The sequence below is a fragment of the Raphanus sativus genome, unplaced genomic scaffold, assembly GCF_000801105.2.
Source record: "Raphanus sativus cultivar WK10039 unplaced genomic scaffold, ASM80110v3 Scaffold0866, whole genome shotgun sequence".
Taxonomy (NCBI): domain Eukaryota; kingdom Viridiplantae; phylum Streptophyta; class Magnoliopsida; order Brassicales; family Brassicaceae; genus Raphanus; species Raphanus sativus.
The window spans coordinates 11,452-28,942 of record NW_026616180.1 but is presented as its reverse complement, the minus strand read 5'-3'; the positions used below and the strand labels follow the sequence as shown (position 1 = coordinate 28,942).

The 17,491-nt window shown below is 38.9% G+C and overlaps 5 protein-coding genes across 7 annotated transcripts; 3 read left to right on the top strand and 2 right to left on the bottom strand.

Annotated features, from left to right (window-relative positions):
* The first annotated feature begins 4,817 nt into the window (after window positions 1-4,817).
* LOC108830837 (uncharacterized) lies at window positions 4,818-5,458 on the top strand. The gene is made up of 2 exons (XM_056997910.1): window positions 4,818-5,281; window positions 5,440-5,458. The coding sequence occupies exons 1-2, from the start codon at window positions 4,818-4,820 to the stop codon at window positions 5,456-5,458; spliced, it is 483 nt and encodes a 160-aa protein (XP_056853890.1).
* Window positions 5,459-6,121: 663 nt separating this feature from the next.
* On the bottom strand, window positions 6,122-8,292 carry LOC108830833 (metacaspase-3). 2 transcript variants are annotated; one of them, XM_018604403.2, is made up of 4 exons: window positions 7,720-8,292; window positions 6,873-7,321; window positions 6,507-6,668; window positions 6,122-6,435 (listed from the first exon to the last, which is right to left on the bottom strand). In XM_018604403.2, exons 1-4 carry the CDS (start codon window positions 8,207-8,209, stop codon window positions 6,364-6,366), a joined length of 1,173 nt encoding a protein of 390 aa, XP_018459905.1. In that variant the 5' UTR covers window positions 8,210-8,292; the 3' UTR covers window positions 6,122-6,363. The 2 variants fall into 2 exon arrangements, with proteins under 2 accessions (XP_018459905.1, XP_018459906.1); XM_018604404.2 differs by having other exon boundaries at window positions 6,122-6,423; window positions 7,720-8,285.
* Window positions 8,293-9,445: 1,153 nt separating this feature from the next.
* LOC108830840 (uncharacterized) lies at window positions 9,446-11,499 on the top strand. The gene has a single exon (XM_056997909.1). The coding sequence runs from the start codon at window positions 9,460-9,462 to the stop codon at window positions 11,497-11,499; it is 2,040 nt and encodes a 679-aa protein (XP_056853889.1). The 5' UTR covers window positions 9,446-9,459.
* Window positions 11,500-12,097: 598 nt separating this feature from the next.
* LOC108830838 (uncharacterized) lies at window positions 12,098-13,689 on the bottom strand. Its single transcript, XM_018604410.2, has 2 exons — window positions 12,888-13,689; window positions 12,098-12,552 (listed from the first exon to the last, which is right to left on the bottom strand). Exons 1-2 carry the CDS (start codon window positions 13,651-13,653, stop codon window positions 12,203-12,205), a joined length of 1,116 nt encoding a protein of 371 aa, XP_018459912.1. The 5' UTR covers window positions 13,654-13,689; the 3' UTR covers window positions 12,098-12,202.
* Window positions 13,690-15,401: 1,712 nt separating this feature from the next.
* Window positions 15,402-17,185, top strand: LOC108830839 (uncharacterized). Of its 2 annotated transcripts, XM_018604412.2 has the most exons (7): window positions 15,402-15,475; window positions 16,250-16,350; window positions 16,433-16,495; window positions 16,580-16,627; window positions 16,754-16,807; window positions 16,889-16,949; window positions 17,041-17,185. In XM_018604412.2, exons 2-7 carry the CDS (start codon window positions 16,285-16,287, stop codon window positions 17,088-17,090), a joined length of 342 nt encoding a protein of 113 aa, XP_018459914.1. In that variant the 5' UTR covers window positions 15,402-15,475; window positions 16,250-16,284; the 3' UTR covers window positions 17,091-17,185. The 2 variants fall into 2 exon arrangements, with proteins under 2 accessions (XP_018459914.1, XP_018459913.1); XM_018604411.2 differs by having other exon boundaries at window positions 16,433-16,627.
* The last annotated feature ends 306 nt before the right edge of the window (window positions 17,186-17,491 follow it).

Sequence of the window (17,491 nt, the reverse complement as noted above, 5' to 3'; positions counted from 1 at the left end):
GTGAATAATTGGATTTGGGTATATAAATATATATATCCAAATCAATTATTTACTGTGATGTGTTTTACGCACAAGGATTTAAACAAACAGAAAAAACCAAGAATATAACACATAGACTATATTATAATAATTTGTGACAGTATTGCCGTGGTATCATTACTATATGGGTCTATCCATGTATGGCTGTATCTGTATGTAGTGCTATGGAGAAGAAAATAATGAACAACCAACAAAGTTGTCAAGTTGATATATTTAATAATAGATATGCTAGTTTTTTTAATAATCAGTCAGATATTGTTACAAACATAGAGGTTATCCTGCCGTGGATCAACCGACCAGTTTTTCGTGTTGATTTGTTCACGAGACCAACCCCTTACACACTCATGTACTAGTCTTAGTATACGACCATACTTAATTAGCATGTATCATACGTTATCCCCAAGACTAAGAGTCCACTTTCCTGGAATCTTCCCTATCCTTTGCGGCGAAATTTACAAAAGTCAGGCAAGAGTTCGAGTAAATAAAGTAAATTCATTGTCTAGTGTATTATTCATGTCTAGATATCGAGAGCTTTTATTTTTGTTTCCACTTTCCACAAAAAAATGAAGAAGAGAGAGGTTGGCACATAAGGGCCTAAGACCATTCTTATTGGCGTCTCTAAGCCCAGGCCCTTAGTAATTTTGGGTCGAAAAATAAATCGAAAATGCTAACGGACGGAACAAAAAGGCCTTAATTAAGGCATGACCTTAGTGTGTCCTTAGGCGACGTGGCAGGTTCATATTGGGAGATGCAATCGAAGAGGTTTGGTTTCTTCGTTGTGTTTTGTCTCTCGCTTCTCATTTTCTCCGCAACCAAAAACAAAATCGAAAACAAAATCGAAAACGAAAACAAAATCGAAAACAAAATCGAAGATGGCGAAGACTTGATCTTCGGTAAAGTTCAGTTGTTTCAATCCGCTAACTCCTCATGCGTCTTCTCTCGACATCTATCTCTTCAAATCGGAAGGCAAAGTTCAGTCGTTTCACCTCCGCTCCGTCGTCTCAACTCAGCCTCTGAGACCATCCGTTCAGTCCTTTCACCTCCTCCTGAGTTTTAGAAAGGTATGTCTTTTAACCTCCTTTCTGAGATTGAAATAGGGTCCTAGGGTTTTGTAGATTGTATGGCAAAAAGAACGTAATGATTCGTTGATGGTTGAAATGATTCTATGGTTGTACCGTTGTTTATTCACCCCTCTGTTTTCGTATATTTTTTTTGCTATTGATTATACGGTTGTCAAGTATAGGTTGTTAGTTTGAAATGATATCTTGTTTTGGAACTAATCTTTCATATACGATCATATATCAAACTAAGAATCAAACTAAGAATCATTTCAAACTAAGAAACTATCTTGTTTTGGAGAATAATCTTGCGTATACGAGCAAAATAATATCTTGTTTTGGAGAATAAAGAAAAAAAAAACAAAACCAGTGGTTGTGAAACTAGTAAAACTAAGTGACTGTCACTCTTAGTTGATCGTTTGATAGTTTCTTAGTTGGGTAATATATGATCGTTTGATAGTTTCTTAGTTTGATAGTTTCTCAAGGTTAAATTATATGATCGTAAGTCTGTCACTCTTGATGCAAATGGCGTTATTAGATATGTTGTTGTGGTTGTGAAACAAGAACAACCATTTCCAGTGAAAGTACATATGTTGTTTAATGCTAGCTGAATATTATTAAATAGGTTAGCTTGTAGCAGGTTTTTACTCGTGTAATAACTTCTGATTAGATGTTTCTTGTTTATGGTTAGCCATAATGAAAACTTTCATATTTACTCGTATTTACTCTTGATTGTCCTTGCGTAGTTTGATCGTTTGGGTCTAAAGTGTAGTTTGATCTCCACTGCTGTGTTAGGAAGTTAAGTTTACTCTTGATTGTTCTCGCGTGTAGTTTGATCTCCACTAAACTGTAGTTTGCTAGTTAATACTGAACCGGTTAGATTGTAGCTAGTTGTATTTACTGGTGTAATAACTTGTGATTAGATGTTTCTTGTTTATGGTTAGCCATAATGTAGGATGGTTGATAGGTATTTACTCGTATTTACTCTTCACTTGTTCGTTTTAAACCCCATCCCATTCCCCTTAAATATACACTCTCACTTTCTATCTTCTCTCATCTCAATCTGCTATCTCCTCTTAAATCTCTTCTCTCTTTCGTATCGGTATGGATTCAAGGAATCTTCATACTGAGTCCTCTAGTTACATGGGACTGCTTAACAGTCAAGAAGCAAGTGTTTTGAATGAAAACTTTCCTTATGAAAGTTTTCATTCAAGTGTAAACTATGGAGAATCAGAAATCCCCCCTTTCAGTTCCCAACACTCTGAAGACACAGCAGTGGACAAACAAGTTCGACGCAAATGGACCCCTGCTGATGACGAGGTGGTTATCAGTGCGTGGCTCAACACTTCGAAGGATCCAATAGTTGGAAATTCTCAAAAGGGGGCCACCTTCTGGCAACGGGTTGCAGAGTATTATGCAACAAGTCCTCATGGAGGAGAGGATGGTGAAAAGAGAGAGCATCTTCATATTAAGAAGAGGTGGCACAGAATCAATGATCATGTTTCCAAGTTCTGTGGAGCATACTCAGCAGCATAGAGACAAATTGCCAGTGGCGAGAATGACACAGATGTTCTGAAGAAGGCGCATGACATCTTCTTTGCTTGCCACAACATCAAGTTTAACCTCGAGCATGCGTGGTGTGTGCTCAGGCATGAACAGAAATGGCATAGCCTCTGTCCTCCAAAAGCTAGTGGCAGTTCTAAGAGGACTAATTCCCAAACTTCAGCCACCAATGTTGGTGATCATGTTGGTGATCATGGTGATGAAGAGATCCGCCCTGAAGGGATCAAGGCCGCTAAAGCGAGAAAGTATGGCGCTAAAGGCAAGTCTGTTGCTGAGTATACCAGTCTTTGGGAAATGAAGAAGGAGGATTTGGCCATGAAGGAGAAACTATCAAAGCTGGCCATACTTGACACTCTCCTTGCCAAGAAAGAAGCATTAACTGAGGCCGAAGAAATGGTGAAGGATAAGCTTTTAGCCGAGTATTTCTGAAACAAGTATCCAGTGATCAATGTAGTTCCTGCCTTAGTAATATTTATGTTCCTGCCTTAGTAATATTTATGTCTTTAAATTTCTGTTTTATCAGTCATCCTATGATCAATGTAGTTCCGGTGCTCTTTGTTTTATCAATGTTTAGTAATAAAAATGTCTTTGTGTTAGATGTGTTCTTTGTGTTCAAAGTACTAATAAGTCATTGTGTTCACAGTACTAATAAGTAATTTATCATTGTGTTATCTGTGCAGTGAAGTAAAATGTGTTTGTGTTATCTGTGCAGGTTAAGTAAAAGATGGGAGTTGACTACAGCTATAGCCAGCCTTCACAGTCGGAGGACATAATTTGCAACGACATGGACAGTGGCTACAGCGAGACAGATGATCTAATTTGACGTGACCAAGCTGAGTTGGCCTTACTTGCTCGTTCACCGGTCCAGTACCCTCCGCAGCCCGAAGTTGAGTTTGGCTTCCCGCAGGTGTGCTACTGTGGTGCTAAGCCTCATGTTGCAACATCTTCGCTTGGTAGCAATCATCCAGGTAAGTCATGTTTTTAAGACTATATTGTGTCCTTTGCAATGTTTAACATCTCTAAATGGTCACAACATGTAGGAGATTCTACACATGTGCGAATGTAGATGATGGAGAGTGTCATGTCTGGAAATGGTGGGATGATGCGGTGATGGAGGAGATGCGAGCCAGAGATATACACGTCCTTCAGCTGGCCGAAAAGGTTGACAATCTTGCCCTTATGACTGACTATGACACTGACCAGAAGGTGATTAGGCTCGAAAAGATTGTGTCTGATTTAGCTAAGGAGAAAACGGTTTCTACGACTGACTATGACACTGACCAGAAGGTGGTTAGGCTCGAAAAGATTGTGTCTGATTTAGCTAAGGAGAAAATGGTATCTAGGAATGGGTTTGAGTTCTTTGTAGGTGTAAGCGTGCTTGTAATAGTTGTGCTAGGAATGGTGCTTATGTTTAAGTAGGAATGGGTTTGAGTTCTCGTTGTAATGCTCTGTTTATTTTCGGAATGTACTTGACTCGTTGTAATGCTCGGTTTAATACTCTTGTACGATTAAATGATGCGTTATAATGCTCACGAGATGGGCTACTTTTCTTTCTTTCTTGCACGTTGGAATGTACTTGACTCGTTTTAATGCTCGGTTTGTTTTGTTTCTTTCTTTCAATAGTCAGAATGTGTACAACCAGTAAGTCACATGGGTTTGTTATTTACTTCCAAGAAGTCACAAGATGAAATACTATAGTATCATGGGAAAATCATAAGTTACCATATAATTATGACACTTCTCAGTTCATTGAATTATGCCTCTTCTCTCAACGTTTCTTCTTTTCATAACATTTCCTCATTTCTAAAAATCTTTAATGGCTTCTTCTTCCCATTATCACTATCAGAGAGAGGGTGATAAAGATGCAATTGATACCGTTTTTGATGATTTGTTTGAAAACACCGATGTTATTCCAGAACCCAAAGAGCGAAAAAACGTATTTTTATTGAGAGAAACCAGGAAGAAGGCAACAACAAACTCTGGCAAGATTATTTTAGTGAAACGCCAACATACGACCACAGTTTATTTCGGCGCCGGTTTCGAATGAACAAACCATTGTTCCTCCGTATTGTGCATCGTCTCTCAACAGAAGTACCATATTTTCAAGCAACTGAAGATGCAGCCGGACGCCATAGTCTATCTCCTCTCCAAAAATGTATGGCAGCAATTCGTCAACTAGCATATGGTGGTGGGGCTGATACAGTCGACGAATATGTACGACTTGGTGAAACAACTGCTAGAAAATGTTTGCACAAGTTTACTGCCGGAATAATCCACTTGTTTGGCGATCAATATCTAAGACGTCCCACACCGGAGGATCTTGAAAGACTGCTCCGCGATGGAGAAGAACGTGGATTCCCAGGGATGGTTGGAAGCATCGACTGTATGCATTGGGAGTGGAAGAATTGCCCCACCAGTTGGAGAGGAATGTATTCACGAGGAACCGGAAAACCAACGATGGTGTTGGAGGCGGTAGCTTCACATGATCTTTGGATTTGGCACGCGTTTTTTGGAGCTACAGGTACTATGAACGACCTTAATATTCTTGACCAATCACCTGTTTTTGATGACATTGTTGAAGGAATAGCTCTGCAAGTCAACTACTACGTCAACGGTAGGGAGTATAATTTGGCTTACTATCTCACTGATGGCATTTATCCGAAATTGGCGACTTTTATTCAATCTATCCGACTTCCACAGGGTCCGAAAAATAGATTATTTGCTAAATACCAAGAATCTGTGCGAAAAGATGTTGAGTGTGCCTTTGGTGTTCTCCAAGCAAGATTCGCCGTGGTTAAAAATCCATCTAATCTATGGGATAAAGCAAAAATAAAAAATATTATGAAAGCATGCATCATACTCCACAATATGATTGTCGAAAATGAACGAGGTTCATACAATCTGCGTAACTATTCAGAATTTATTGGAAAAGAAGGAGAAGGTACATATACCATCGGTAAGGATTCAACTCTCGGTGAGACAATTGATCCACTGAAAAGAATTCGGGATAACCAAGCTCATCAACAATTAAAAAATGATCTGATTGAAAATATATGGGATAAATTTGGACATCTTCCAAATAACATATAATTAATAAAATTGTATGATTCCTTTTATGTATTATTATGATGTTTCGAATTTTATTTTTAAACTTTGTAATAAAATGTTTCTTTTCTTTTCTGTAATTTATCAATTTCAATGTTAAATTTATCTTTTATATGTTTTACTTTTAACTTCTCTCTTTATTTGTAATTATAAAAAAAAATATTACTAAGAGACAATACAAAGTCCCACCAATAATTTAAAATTAATCAATTGTCTTTTAGAAAAGTCTCTAAATACACAAATATTAATAAAATATGCTAAGGGCTCAAATATAAGGAACATCAATAATGATGTTCTAATATACTGAAGCCCATATCTTGTGCTGTTTGCTGTCTAGAAATATTGTGTTCATGCTGTCTATGTAATTCCTCCTTTTATCACCAGTTCTTATTGTATTGAATCAAAGTATAGCTATTACATTCTCCTCTATACGTCTTTATCTCGTATTCAATTACTATAAGCGAATCAGTTATTCCCTTAAATATTACTAATTATAGCTTTATTAAGACAAAGAGGACGTTGCAGCTTTCACATGCTTGTTTCAGACATAGAGAAGGTAGGATTTCCGAGTTATTTGCAGAATATGTTAAAACAGCCTTCAGAGCACAAACTTTGTCTTGTATATGTCAAATTTCTCTGATGATGTCAGCAGTGGCTCCTGCAAGCATAACTCAGGAAGAACACAAGATTCAGTCATTCACAACAATGCGAGTTTTCAGATTATACAGGTTAGTTACATACCGAGGACTCATCAGAGTCTGTGTATGTGAGGCGAGACTGAGCCTCGCGTATCGAAGAGCACATAAGGTTAAGCAGCTGACCATACGTGGGTGCTGGTCCAGCAGTTTTCACCGCGTTTATGAAGCTATAAGTCATGGCTCCTGCGTTCTTTCCCGTGAACACCTACAACAAAGACAATGATCTTGTTAACAATACGGAGATGGAAGTCAGACTGTCAGAGTTTCACACGGCTAACCGCTAAAACGAAAAATAATATTACATGCAGTGGTTTCGGGTTTTGGCCCCAAACCTCCTGGTATTAAAAAAAATACAGATATATATATATAGTATTGTGATATAATTAATGTTATGTCTTATAAAACATACAGGAGTGTAACCACTAGCTTCATCATCATCACAAGCACTGAAACAGAAAGCTCCTCCACCATCTGTTCCTTTGTAAAATCTCCCTGATCCTTGATGCTCCCAATCATAAGAACCGTTCCTCTCCATCCTGCAAACGAAGGATAGGTCAAAGACAGTCCCACTGTTACAAGCGTCGACCACAGCGTGAAGCTTAGCTCCATGGACTAGTGGCCTCACGAGTATCTCGTTAATCTCGTCATCGATGATTTTTCCTTCTGTCTCATGGTCTAAAGGGATCAAGGCTTCATCTTGACCGTCGATCTCATCTCCATCGTAGTCTTTCTGCTGAGCTCCGTGACCAGAGTAGTGGAAGAAAAGTGAGTCTCTTGCTCTGTTTCCTTCAACTAACCATTTCATTGCCTTTCTCATGTTTCTCTTCGTCGGTATTTTCTTCGGACAAGTTTCATCTTCTGCAATAACAGCAAACACTCATCAGTGCCAGTTTAAGCATAGGAGAGAACAATGCGACCGTCCCGTTTTACCAAAAAAAAAAATGCGACCGTCCCAATCCTCTCTCCCCATAATCTTACTAGTTTTTTTTTGTCACTTCCATAATCTTAATAGTTAAAGGTCATTATATTTATACAAAAAGTATAATGAAAATGACACAAAATAACTATTTTATATGACTGTATTTTTTATTCACCATAAATATTATAAAATATTATTTACAATATCTTTAAATAAAGTTGCTTCGATTTTTTTTTTGACCAATGGTCCATAAAATTATTGAGCTGGTCCTCAATTTTTAGGGACTTTAGAGAGTTGATAAAAAAAAGTTGTTTTAGAGAAGTGAAGAAGAAAGAACCTGTGAGCATGAGAATAGATTCAATAGGGAAACCCATTTGTTGAACCAAGAAACTTCTCATGGACTTTGCATCGCTAATGCAACCTTTCAAGCTATAGCTTTTCCCTCTATAGTTCACACCGCATAAAACCGCTCTCTTCTTCCCAAACGGCGAGGGAAGAGCCTCGAGCAACCTGGGAGGTGGTGGTGGTGACAGTTGAGCCATCATCATCTGTGGTGGTGACCGTTGAACCATCATCTGTGGTGGTGACCGTTGAGCCACCATCATCTGTGGTGGTGACCGTTGAGCCATCATCATCTGTGGCGGTTGTTGTTGTTGTCGACGTAGCTGTTGAAGCCCATAAATCATGCGGTGCGCACCGCGCAGTACATCAACGAGCGAGTGGAGCTGCGTCACGGTATGGCAAGTTGAGCATTGGATAGCACCAGCGCCCGGTTGAGCCCACATCCATCTACCGCAACGGCACCGTACTTCTCTCTGACTAGACATGTGTTGAGGTTTTGTTTTGTGTTTGATTTATACATCAAATGAATTCAAGTGATGAGGTTTTATAGAAAGATTACAACGTTGTTGTTGTATATATTCGCCTGGAAAATAAGAAATGTGGAACGTGTATTTCTCCACGTAATAATATATTCAATAATTAGGATTACACTACCACATGTTTCTACGTGAATCAATTCGATCGGAAACAATGTTTGGAAAAAAATCAAAAGGAATATGATTCTCTCATAGAAAAAAATTATTGGACTTATCTCTATCACATATATACAATCAATATCACTTCCCTTTGTAAATTTGCTTGCAAGTTGATTCTGTTTCGCTTTTTTTTTCCCAAGAAATTGATTTATCATATTGTACTAAAGTCATCTAATGTACTATATATGTCCCCATATATATATTCCTTCCTAAAAGTAGAAAAAGTAAGTGCCACAAAGTCAAGTCAAGAAACACTAGCTGAATCATAGAATAGAATGGTTGTGTTGCAATTTTTTTTTTTTTTGGTTTCTTACAATAGTTTGCTTATGGTTTTGCTTGATCATAATAAAACTATAGACTGTTTTCAATGCACAAAAATGTAGAATGCGTTTTCTTTACCTCCTACCAACAACTTGTGAATCGTGATGTTGGAATATTGAGAAAACCCTATATTACATATCAAATTAGGGTTTTTGGTTTGTGAATCTTCACAGTTTAAGAGAAAAGCTGGCGAGAAGAATGACACCAACGAACATAAGAGCGGCGTTGAGATTAGGCCATGGTCTTGCCGTGATTTATGAATGCCAAAAAAAAAAAAGTTAGGCCAGTCAGAGGAAGAGCAAGTTGTGTAATGGTGAAGCCAAAGTGATAGAACTTGTTCTTGTTCCTCTTTTTTACAGCTTTCACAAATAAATTGAGTGGGCCGAGACCCATAATAAAGATAACAAATTGACCCCAAAATTATAAACTATTGCCTATTTGGTGTAGGATTATTTATTCAATGATTTTTATTAATATTATTTCCATTTTCTAAAGGGAAAAGCATTAAACAGTTGGAAAAAATAAAAACATTTTAAAAAGGAAATAACAAACAAACGCGCGAAAACGTTTTTCCTTTTTTTCCCACCAAATCAAATTATAAACGGAAATAATCATTCACATAATCCCCTATATAATAAGCTAGTTCGATCTCTATATTCTTCATTCACTCATATCTGAAAACCTCAAAGATAAAAAAAAAAGCATAAAAGCAAAACGTGATGGCTTCTTTCGTTAAAGATACACAAGTGAAACTACCAAGACCAGCGCGAGTCAAGAACAAGACCCCAGCACCGCTTCAAATCACAGCCGAGCAGCTCCTAAGAGAAGCTCGAGAGAGACAAGAACCTGATCACATCCTGCCACCTCAGCAGAACATCACCGACTCAGCCGAGTTTTCGGACTACAAACTCCGCCGTCGCAAGGAGTTCGAGGACCGCATCCGCCGCCCAGGACCACCTATCTATGTATGGTTAAACTACGCAGGCTGGGAAGAGTCTCTGAAAGATTACGCACGTGCCAGAAGCGTGTGGGAACGCGCCTTGCAAGGAGACTACAAGAACTATTCACTCTGGCTCAAGTACGCGGAGTTCGAGATGAGGAACAAGTTTGTAAACTCCGCAAGAAACGTCTGGGACCGAGCCGTCACGGTTCTACCGCGCGTGGACCAGCTTTGGTACAAGTACGCGCACATGGAGGAGATGGTTGGGAACATCGGTGGAGCTAGAGAGGTATTCGAGCGGTGGATGAAGTGGTCACCTGATGAACAAGGTTGGCTCTCGTTTATTAACTTCGAGCTTCGGTACAAAGAAACCGAACGTGCGAGAGACGTCTACGAGAGGTTTGTTCTTTGTCATCCGAAAGCGTCTTCTTATATTCACTACGCAATGTTTGAGGTGAAGGGAGGTGAAGTCGCACGCGCGAGGGAAGTATACGAACGCGCCGTTAAGAATCTTGGAGACTGCGATGAAGAGATCTTTGTAGCCTTTGGTGAGTTCGAAGAACGTTGCAATGAGGTGGAACGAGCTAGGGTTATCTACAAGTTTGGTCTTGATCGTGTAGGAAGAGGAGATGAGCTGTACAGAAAGTTTGTGGCGTTTGAGAAACAGTATGGGGACAAGGAAGGTATCGATGACGTCATTGTTAGGAAGAGAAGGTCTGAGTACGAGGATCAAGTGAGGAAGAACCCTTTGAACTATGATGCGTGGTTTGATTACATTAGGTTAGAGGAAGAGGAGGGTTCCGTGGGGGACAAGGAAAGGATTAGAGAAGTTTACGAGAGGGCGATTGCTAACGTTCCACCGGCTAATGAGAAGCTTTACTGGAGAAGATACATTTATCTATGGATTAACTATGCGTTGTATGAAGAGATTCAAGCTGAAGATGTGGAGCGTGCACGGCAAGTATACAGAGAATGTCTGAAGCTTGTCCCACACGCAAGCTTTTCTTTCGCAAAAATATGGCTCCTCGCTGCACAATTTGAGATCAGGCAGTTGAATATCACCGCTGCTCGGAAGATACTAGGGAATGCTATTGGTATTGCTCCAAACAAGGACAAGATCTTCAAGGAGTATATCGAGATCGAACTTCAGCTGGGAGAGATTGATAGATGCAGGAGACTTTACGAGAGGTATCTCGAATGGTCTCCTGAGAAGTGCTACGTGTGGTGCAAGTTTGCAAAGTTTGAGAGGTCCCTCGAGGAAACAGAACGAGCAAGAGGTATATTCGAGCTTGCGGTAGCTCAGCATGCTCTCGACTTGCCCGAGATGGTATGGAAAGCTTACATCGATTTTGAGATGTCACAAGGGGAAGTAGAGAGGACACGTTCCTTGTATGAGAGACTCTTGCAACGTACGAAGCATTACAAGGTTTGGGTTAGTTTTGCAATATTTGAAGCTGGTGAACAAGAAGAAGGTGATATTGAACGTAAACGAGAGTGCATCAGACGCACTAGAGCGGTTTTTGACCGAGCCTACATGTATTACAAAGACCTTACACCGGAGCTGAAGGAAGAAAGGGCAAAGCTGTTGGAGGATTGGCTTAAGATGGAAGTGAGCTTTGGTATGCTCGGGGATGTTAGCATTGTAGAGTCAAAGCTCCCTAAGAAGCTCAAGAAGAGGAAGTCAATAACCGGAGAAGACGGTTCGGTAGAGTATGTTGAATACACTGATTACCTCTTCCCCGAAGAGTTGCAGACTTTGAACCTCAACATTCTTGAAGCTGCTTATAGATGGAAGAAACAGAAGGTCAATTCTGTGTGAGATGTCTTTAAATCCTTTGAATAAATATGAAAATGTACACTCTTTTGATAAATAAAAAGTAGTTCGAAAAATTAATGTGTTTGTTATATATTCTTACAACTAATGTTCTCTTATCTAAGTTCTAAGCAATTCGACATGATTTGTTTTGATTATGACTTCATTTATTTAGAAGTACTTTAAATACTAAAATATACTATTGATGATGACCATTACATGATTGAATAAAACAGAGAAAGAGATGCTCAGTTTTTTTTTGAAAGAAAGGGATGCTCTGTTTTGCTATACAAGTAGAGAACCTGTGATGCTTTATCAACTTTGTTATACTGTATGCACACAAGTCTAATATACAAGATTTTCCTGAGCTGTGAAGTTTAACCCCTGATATGTAATTTATGGCTAAAACTCTTTTTAACAAAGTGATTAAACTACACAAACAAAACTAATGTAGAACATGTCTCCATATAATTCATTTGGAAAAGAGAAAGGGGAGTGAAACAAAGTCAAGAACACTAACTGGATCATTTATAAGAATGGTTGTGGTGCATGTTTTTTATTTATTTAGATACTGTTCCTTACTAAAGTTTGCTTGAGCATAATAAACTATATATAGACTATTTCCAATGCACATAAATGTATCATATGTTTTACTTACCTACCAACAACAAGTGGTATTGAAATCTTGAGCAAACTACATATAACAAATCTAATTAGTTAAGCTTTTGGTCTGTGAATCATCACAGTTTAGGAGCAAAAGCTTGCGAGAAGAATGGCACCAACGAACATAAGAGCCGTTGAGGTCAGGCCAGTCAGAGGAAGAGCAGGCTGTGTAATGGTGAAGCCAAAGCGATAGAACTTGCTCTTGCTCCTCTTCTTCCAGCTCTGATATCATCTTCTCCAACACTTTCTCTAGCTCAGCCCTTTCCGCGCTTTTCAAAACCGGTTTATCCGCTCCGTTGCTAGCACGACACAGCAACGGAAGCCACGAGATAAGCATCTTCTTCTTTATCTCTCCCCATTTCTCTCCTGCTGCTGCTGCTTCCTTGAGCAACAAGGCTTCACATGTACAAAGCCCACAAAAGAAAAGTCAATGATCCAAATCATCAGAACAAGTTAGTCTTGTGGGGCCTAGTTCGACCGTTAAAGTACAACACAATCTTTCTAGAAAGTCAAATATATTATTACCAAAATAGAAATATTCTGAATTGAAAAGAGTATCATCTCGTTTCTTATTTTTATTTTCTGAAATGGTAAGATATTATTCTATTTACCATATTTACTTTTTTTAATCACGAAAACTAAAAATAATTTACGCATTTGGGACTAGGTAATTTCTTTTCAGACAGCGAATCTAAAAAAAAAAAAGACAGTAATAAATTAATAATAATTACCTGAAATTTGGACCATAGAACATTGAAGTCTTGGTTCAGACCAAAGCGCGAGCCAAGCCAAGTTAGAAGCCGAAGCCCATTTCTCAACGGCTTCATCAACGAAACCATACAAAGACATCTTCTCCGCCAACCAAAGCAGCTCCGCCGCCAGCTTCTCCGCCGTTTCCGCCGACTGATCCACCGCCTCTTCCCCACCCAAACTCGTGAATCCATCTCCAACGGCTCTAACCGCAGCTCTCACCACCCGGTTTAATCCACTTCGAACCGGTCCGCTCCGGTTCTTATCAACCGCCGCCTCTAACCGGCCTAGCGTTCTCCGAAACGACGCGTTCAAAACCCTACGGTTCAAGTCGAACAAGGCCAACGAGTTTTGTCCGTGATTCTCGTCGATGAGTCTCTCCGCCAAGGATCTAACGACTTCGTACTTTCTAGAATTCACCGGGATCTCGTTCATCGCCGACAGCAACTGCCATATCGCTCTACCGATGCCCGACTCCGACGCGCAGTCGCCGATCTCGAGCTTCTTATTCTTCTTCTCTGCCGTGAAGCTGTAACCTCTATCCGGACTAGAGTTTGCGAAGGAGACGACGGTTGGAATCGAGCGTAGGAAGAAGAGGAAGCACGCGACGAGGAACATGCGGAGTTTCTCGAGGAGTTTGGAGTTTGCGGAGATTTGGAGGAGAGATTCATCGGCGAAAACGACGACGGCGATGATTACGTTGCGGAGAAGCTGAGGAACTACGGCTGCTGACGACAGCTTTTCCATTCTTCTGTCTTTCTTTTTGTGGTTACAAAACTTCTCAACTTCTCTGGTTATTATTATATGACCGAACAGCTGTCTTATTTGAGTTTCCGTTTTTCAATTATTTAATTTAACTATTTCCATTTACTGTATATAGACGCGCTATTAGTTTTCTTTTTAGTTTTTCTGTTTTGTTTGTGTTTTGTTCAAGTCGTAGTTTATTTACATGCATGAACTCCATGTAAATTTTGACTGAAACTTTCAATCATTCAATGGCTGTAATTGTTTGTCGATGGTTGCTAAACCGGTAACAAATAATATCAGTACGACCCGGTTGGATTGTATTTTTATTTGGGCCTTATTTTGCTTATAGAACATAGCCCATATTAGGCCTTTTCGTTTTTACCAACTATTCTGCACTCGAGAACCTACTAACTGTTCATCCTTTAGCACCTGTTGCGTACTCATCTTTCAGTTCGTGTAGATTCTGTCGTTGATAAATGTGTTTGTTCTTTCATCCAGGTACGTGGGATTCATGGATATAGAAACTGATACAAACCCGATTGACCGATCCATAGCTCATTTGCTGTTTCACAGACCCTCAGACTCATCTCTTTCATCAGATCACAACGTTCTCTCCTACAAAACTCATCCAATGGTAACTTAAACAAACCCTTCTTACACACAGCCATTCAGACTCGCAAAGTTTCTCGCATAGAGCTTTATTTTAGTTATCATAATCTCCACAGATTCCTCAACCTAATAGTAGCCCGAGCCTGAGGATAGAGAAACAAGAGGAAACTCGAGAACAACCTAGACCCGAAGCAGAAGTTTTAGCAAGTGAGAACAAATACTTATGTCAACCCAAAAACTAGTCCCTTTTAGTGCCAAAGCACTCGAGATATAATTGTGAATACTAATCTTGATTCTGTTTCTTTCATTAGAATCATGGACTTTGTAACTAAGTTGGGTATAGTTTTCTGGTTTAGATTCTGGTTTATACTTGGATGCTCAAACCGGGTCTTGAGACATGGACTTTGCCTTTGTGATAATATGTACAAGTTAAGTAGAGAGTTACATAGCCGTTTTGTAGATACATGTGTTAGATATTTATTTTTTGTTTTTGCTTTTGCAATGTCATAACTATTCTACTGTGTATTTATTCTCTTAACATCAATAACTTTGTGTTACAAGTTACGTTACAGAAACTGGATTTGGATTGGACAAACAATGTAATAAAAAGGAGAAGTGAGTGTTCTGAAACATACTAATCGAAATGTTGCCCAAGTTGCATCTCGGTTTTACTTTTCCAAAAAGCGTGAGAGGATTGTCCTCTCATCCTTTTGCTCTTCTCTTTATCTTTGATAGCAGAGCCTCTCTTCTTTGCGTACACACCATTCCTCTCGCGCTTGTATATGTTTTTGGCACTCCACATTGCAGACACATCCTAAACTCATCAAAAGAAACACTAATCAAGTTCAATACAAAAAGAATGATGAAGAGACAATGGGATATATTCACACCTAAAGAGATCTGCAGCTTCTTCTGCATTTTGATTGGTTGCAGTAGATATCCTCTTTTCACCACTCTCTGAAGGTAGTGGTGCATCAATATCGTTTCTTACTCTCTCATGGATCCCGACTAGTTGAGGTTTTGCTTCCATGACATGCGGGCTCAGTTGATGGGCCGGTGGAAAGAAAGATTAAATTGGCCCAGTTGAATGCGGGCTCGTGCGTCTGACCATAATTACCAATGTACCCTCATCGCTTTGTATCTTGGTTCCTTTCATTTTTTTCTTTCAATCTCAATTTCTAAACCATCACAAATCCTTCCTCCCTCCCTCCTGGTTAGTCCTCGATTCTCCATTTCCTTTCTTCGTTTTTTTGAGATTATCTGATTGATTTTCTCTAAACATCAAATCTGAGTTAGTTATCTTATCGCCTTATGGCTTTGTTTTTGGTGTTAGTTAAGCTCTCTGATTCGACATTTTGATTTTTTTTTTTTTTTTGCGATCGGGTTTTGCTTTGTTAATCTCTGATTCGCCTTCGCGTCGTGATGATCTGATCGTATATTAGTTGAAACGCTTTTGAGTTTTATACCGATCGTTATTTATATATTGGCATTGTGGAGAGATCTGACTCGGATCACCATGGTTGATTTTGATTCCAATCTGAAGGACTGAGAATCCAATGATCCCTGTAGAATGTTTATGATGCTTTGATTAAGGAGCTCATCATCATATTATATAGTTTATACAGGTTGTTCATAGTTTAAGTCTTAACACTTATCAGAACAGATCATTTACGTCACAGGGTTATAGTATCTAAACTGGTAACCAATTTAGATTAGGAGAAAAATGATAAAAATTTGTTTTAAAAATGCTGTAAAATTTTATTGGAATGGTAAGGGAGTTAAATGTTCCTCTTCATTGTCTTGTTGGTCACCATTCAAAGCCCTAGTAATATCAACTAGGAAGCATTGATGATACAAAACAATTTTTTTTATCATTCCTAGTTGATATTACTAGGTTGTGTTAAGTTATTAGCTTCCTTTAGTTAAGTGATCTTGTGTTTTTTTTTTTACTAAGGAATGTTGTTGTATTTATGATACGTTATTGCAGAGTATTTTGGTGGTGTTATTGAGAGAGAGATCATAATGTCTAGCGTAGAGGATTTGAAAGCTAATGAAGAAGAAAAGTCAATGCCATCACCGCAGCAGGAGGTTTGTGTGTGTCTTAACTCTCACTTTACTAATACTAGATAATGATCTAACTCTTTCTTTTGAATTGCATTTGTTGTGGTAGGAGGCTGCTGTGAAGAACAAGTATGGAGGGCTCATGCCAAAGAAACCACCTCTCATTTCCAAGGTAGGTTATATAATTTATCTATGTCTAAAGAGATTTGTTTTGTGTGTGTTTCTGATGAGGTGTGTGGTTTTTTACTTATATCAGGATCATGAGCGAGCATACTTCGACTCAGCTGATTGGGCTCTTGGAAAGGTAACTTTGATCCCATGAGTGTTTTTGTTGTTTTTATTCAGGTTATCAAATATGATCTCTCTCTCTCTCTCTATAATGTTTCCACTCTCATGGTGTTAATGATTAATTGTCTTGATTGAAAAACAGCAAGGTGTTGCCAAGCCGAAGGGACCTCTTGAAGCTCTTCGTCCCAAGTTACAGGTAAGTGATCTTGAACCACGTTTTTTTCAGCTGTTCCTTAGTTTGTTTCTAATCTTAATATCTTGCACCCCACTTCTGCAGCCAACGCAGCAACAGACGCGTTACAGGAAGTCTCCATGTGCTCCATCCGAAGGCGGTCAAGGTAAAAAAAAAGTTCCCATCTTATCATGTTCCATGTTCAAAACAACTTGAGGACTTACTGTTCCATCTCTTTTGCTCTGATATCATTACAGATGGGGGAGGAGCTTCTCAGACCGAGGGAGTTTCCGGCAACGAGGAGTAGAGAGATATGTAAAAACTTTGTTATATTCAGATATATTATCTGTCCATTTGAAACAATCAGATACTGTTTCCATTATATATCTTAACTTGATCCTATAGCGTCTCCAACTCCAAGTTCCCGAGATTATTATACCTTAATAAAAATTATATTTGGAAGACCTAAGTATCTTGTTATGTGTAGCTAGACGTACTTCGGATTGGGTAGTATTCACATGGTTTATAAGTTAATTACAGCTCCATAATTGAAAGAGTTGGTCCTTTTAGTCAAAATGATGTAATGACGATGGAGCCAGAAGAAGGCGAATTAGTAGACTCTTCTCCGTGTAAAATGAAGAAAAATATGGTATTAAGTATATACTTATTTCTCTCAACCAATCATGAAAAGTGGAAACCATAGTAAAG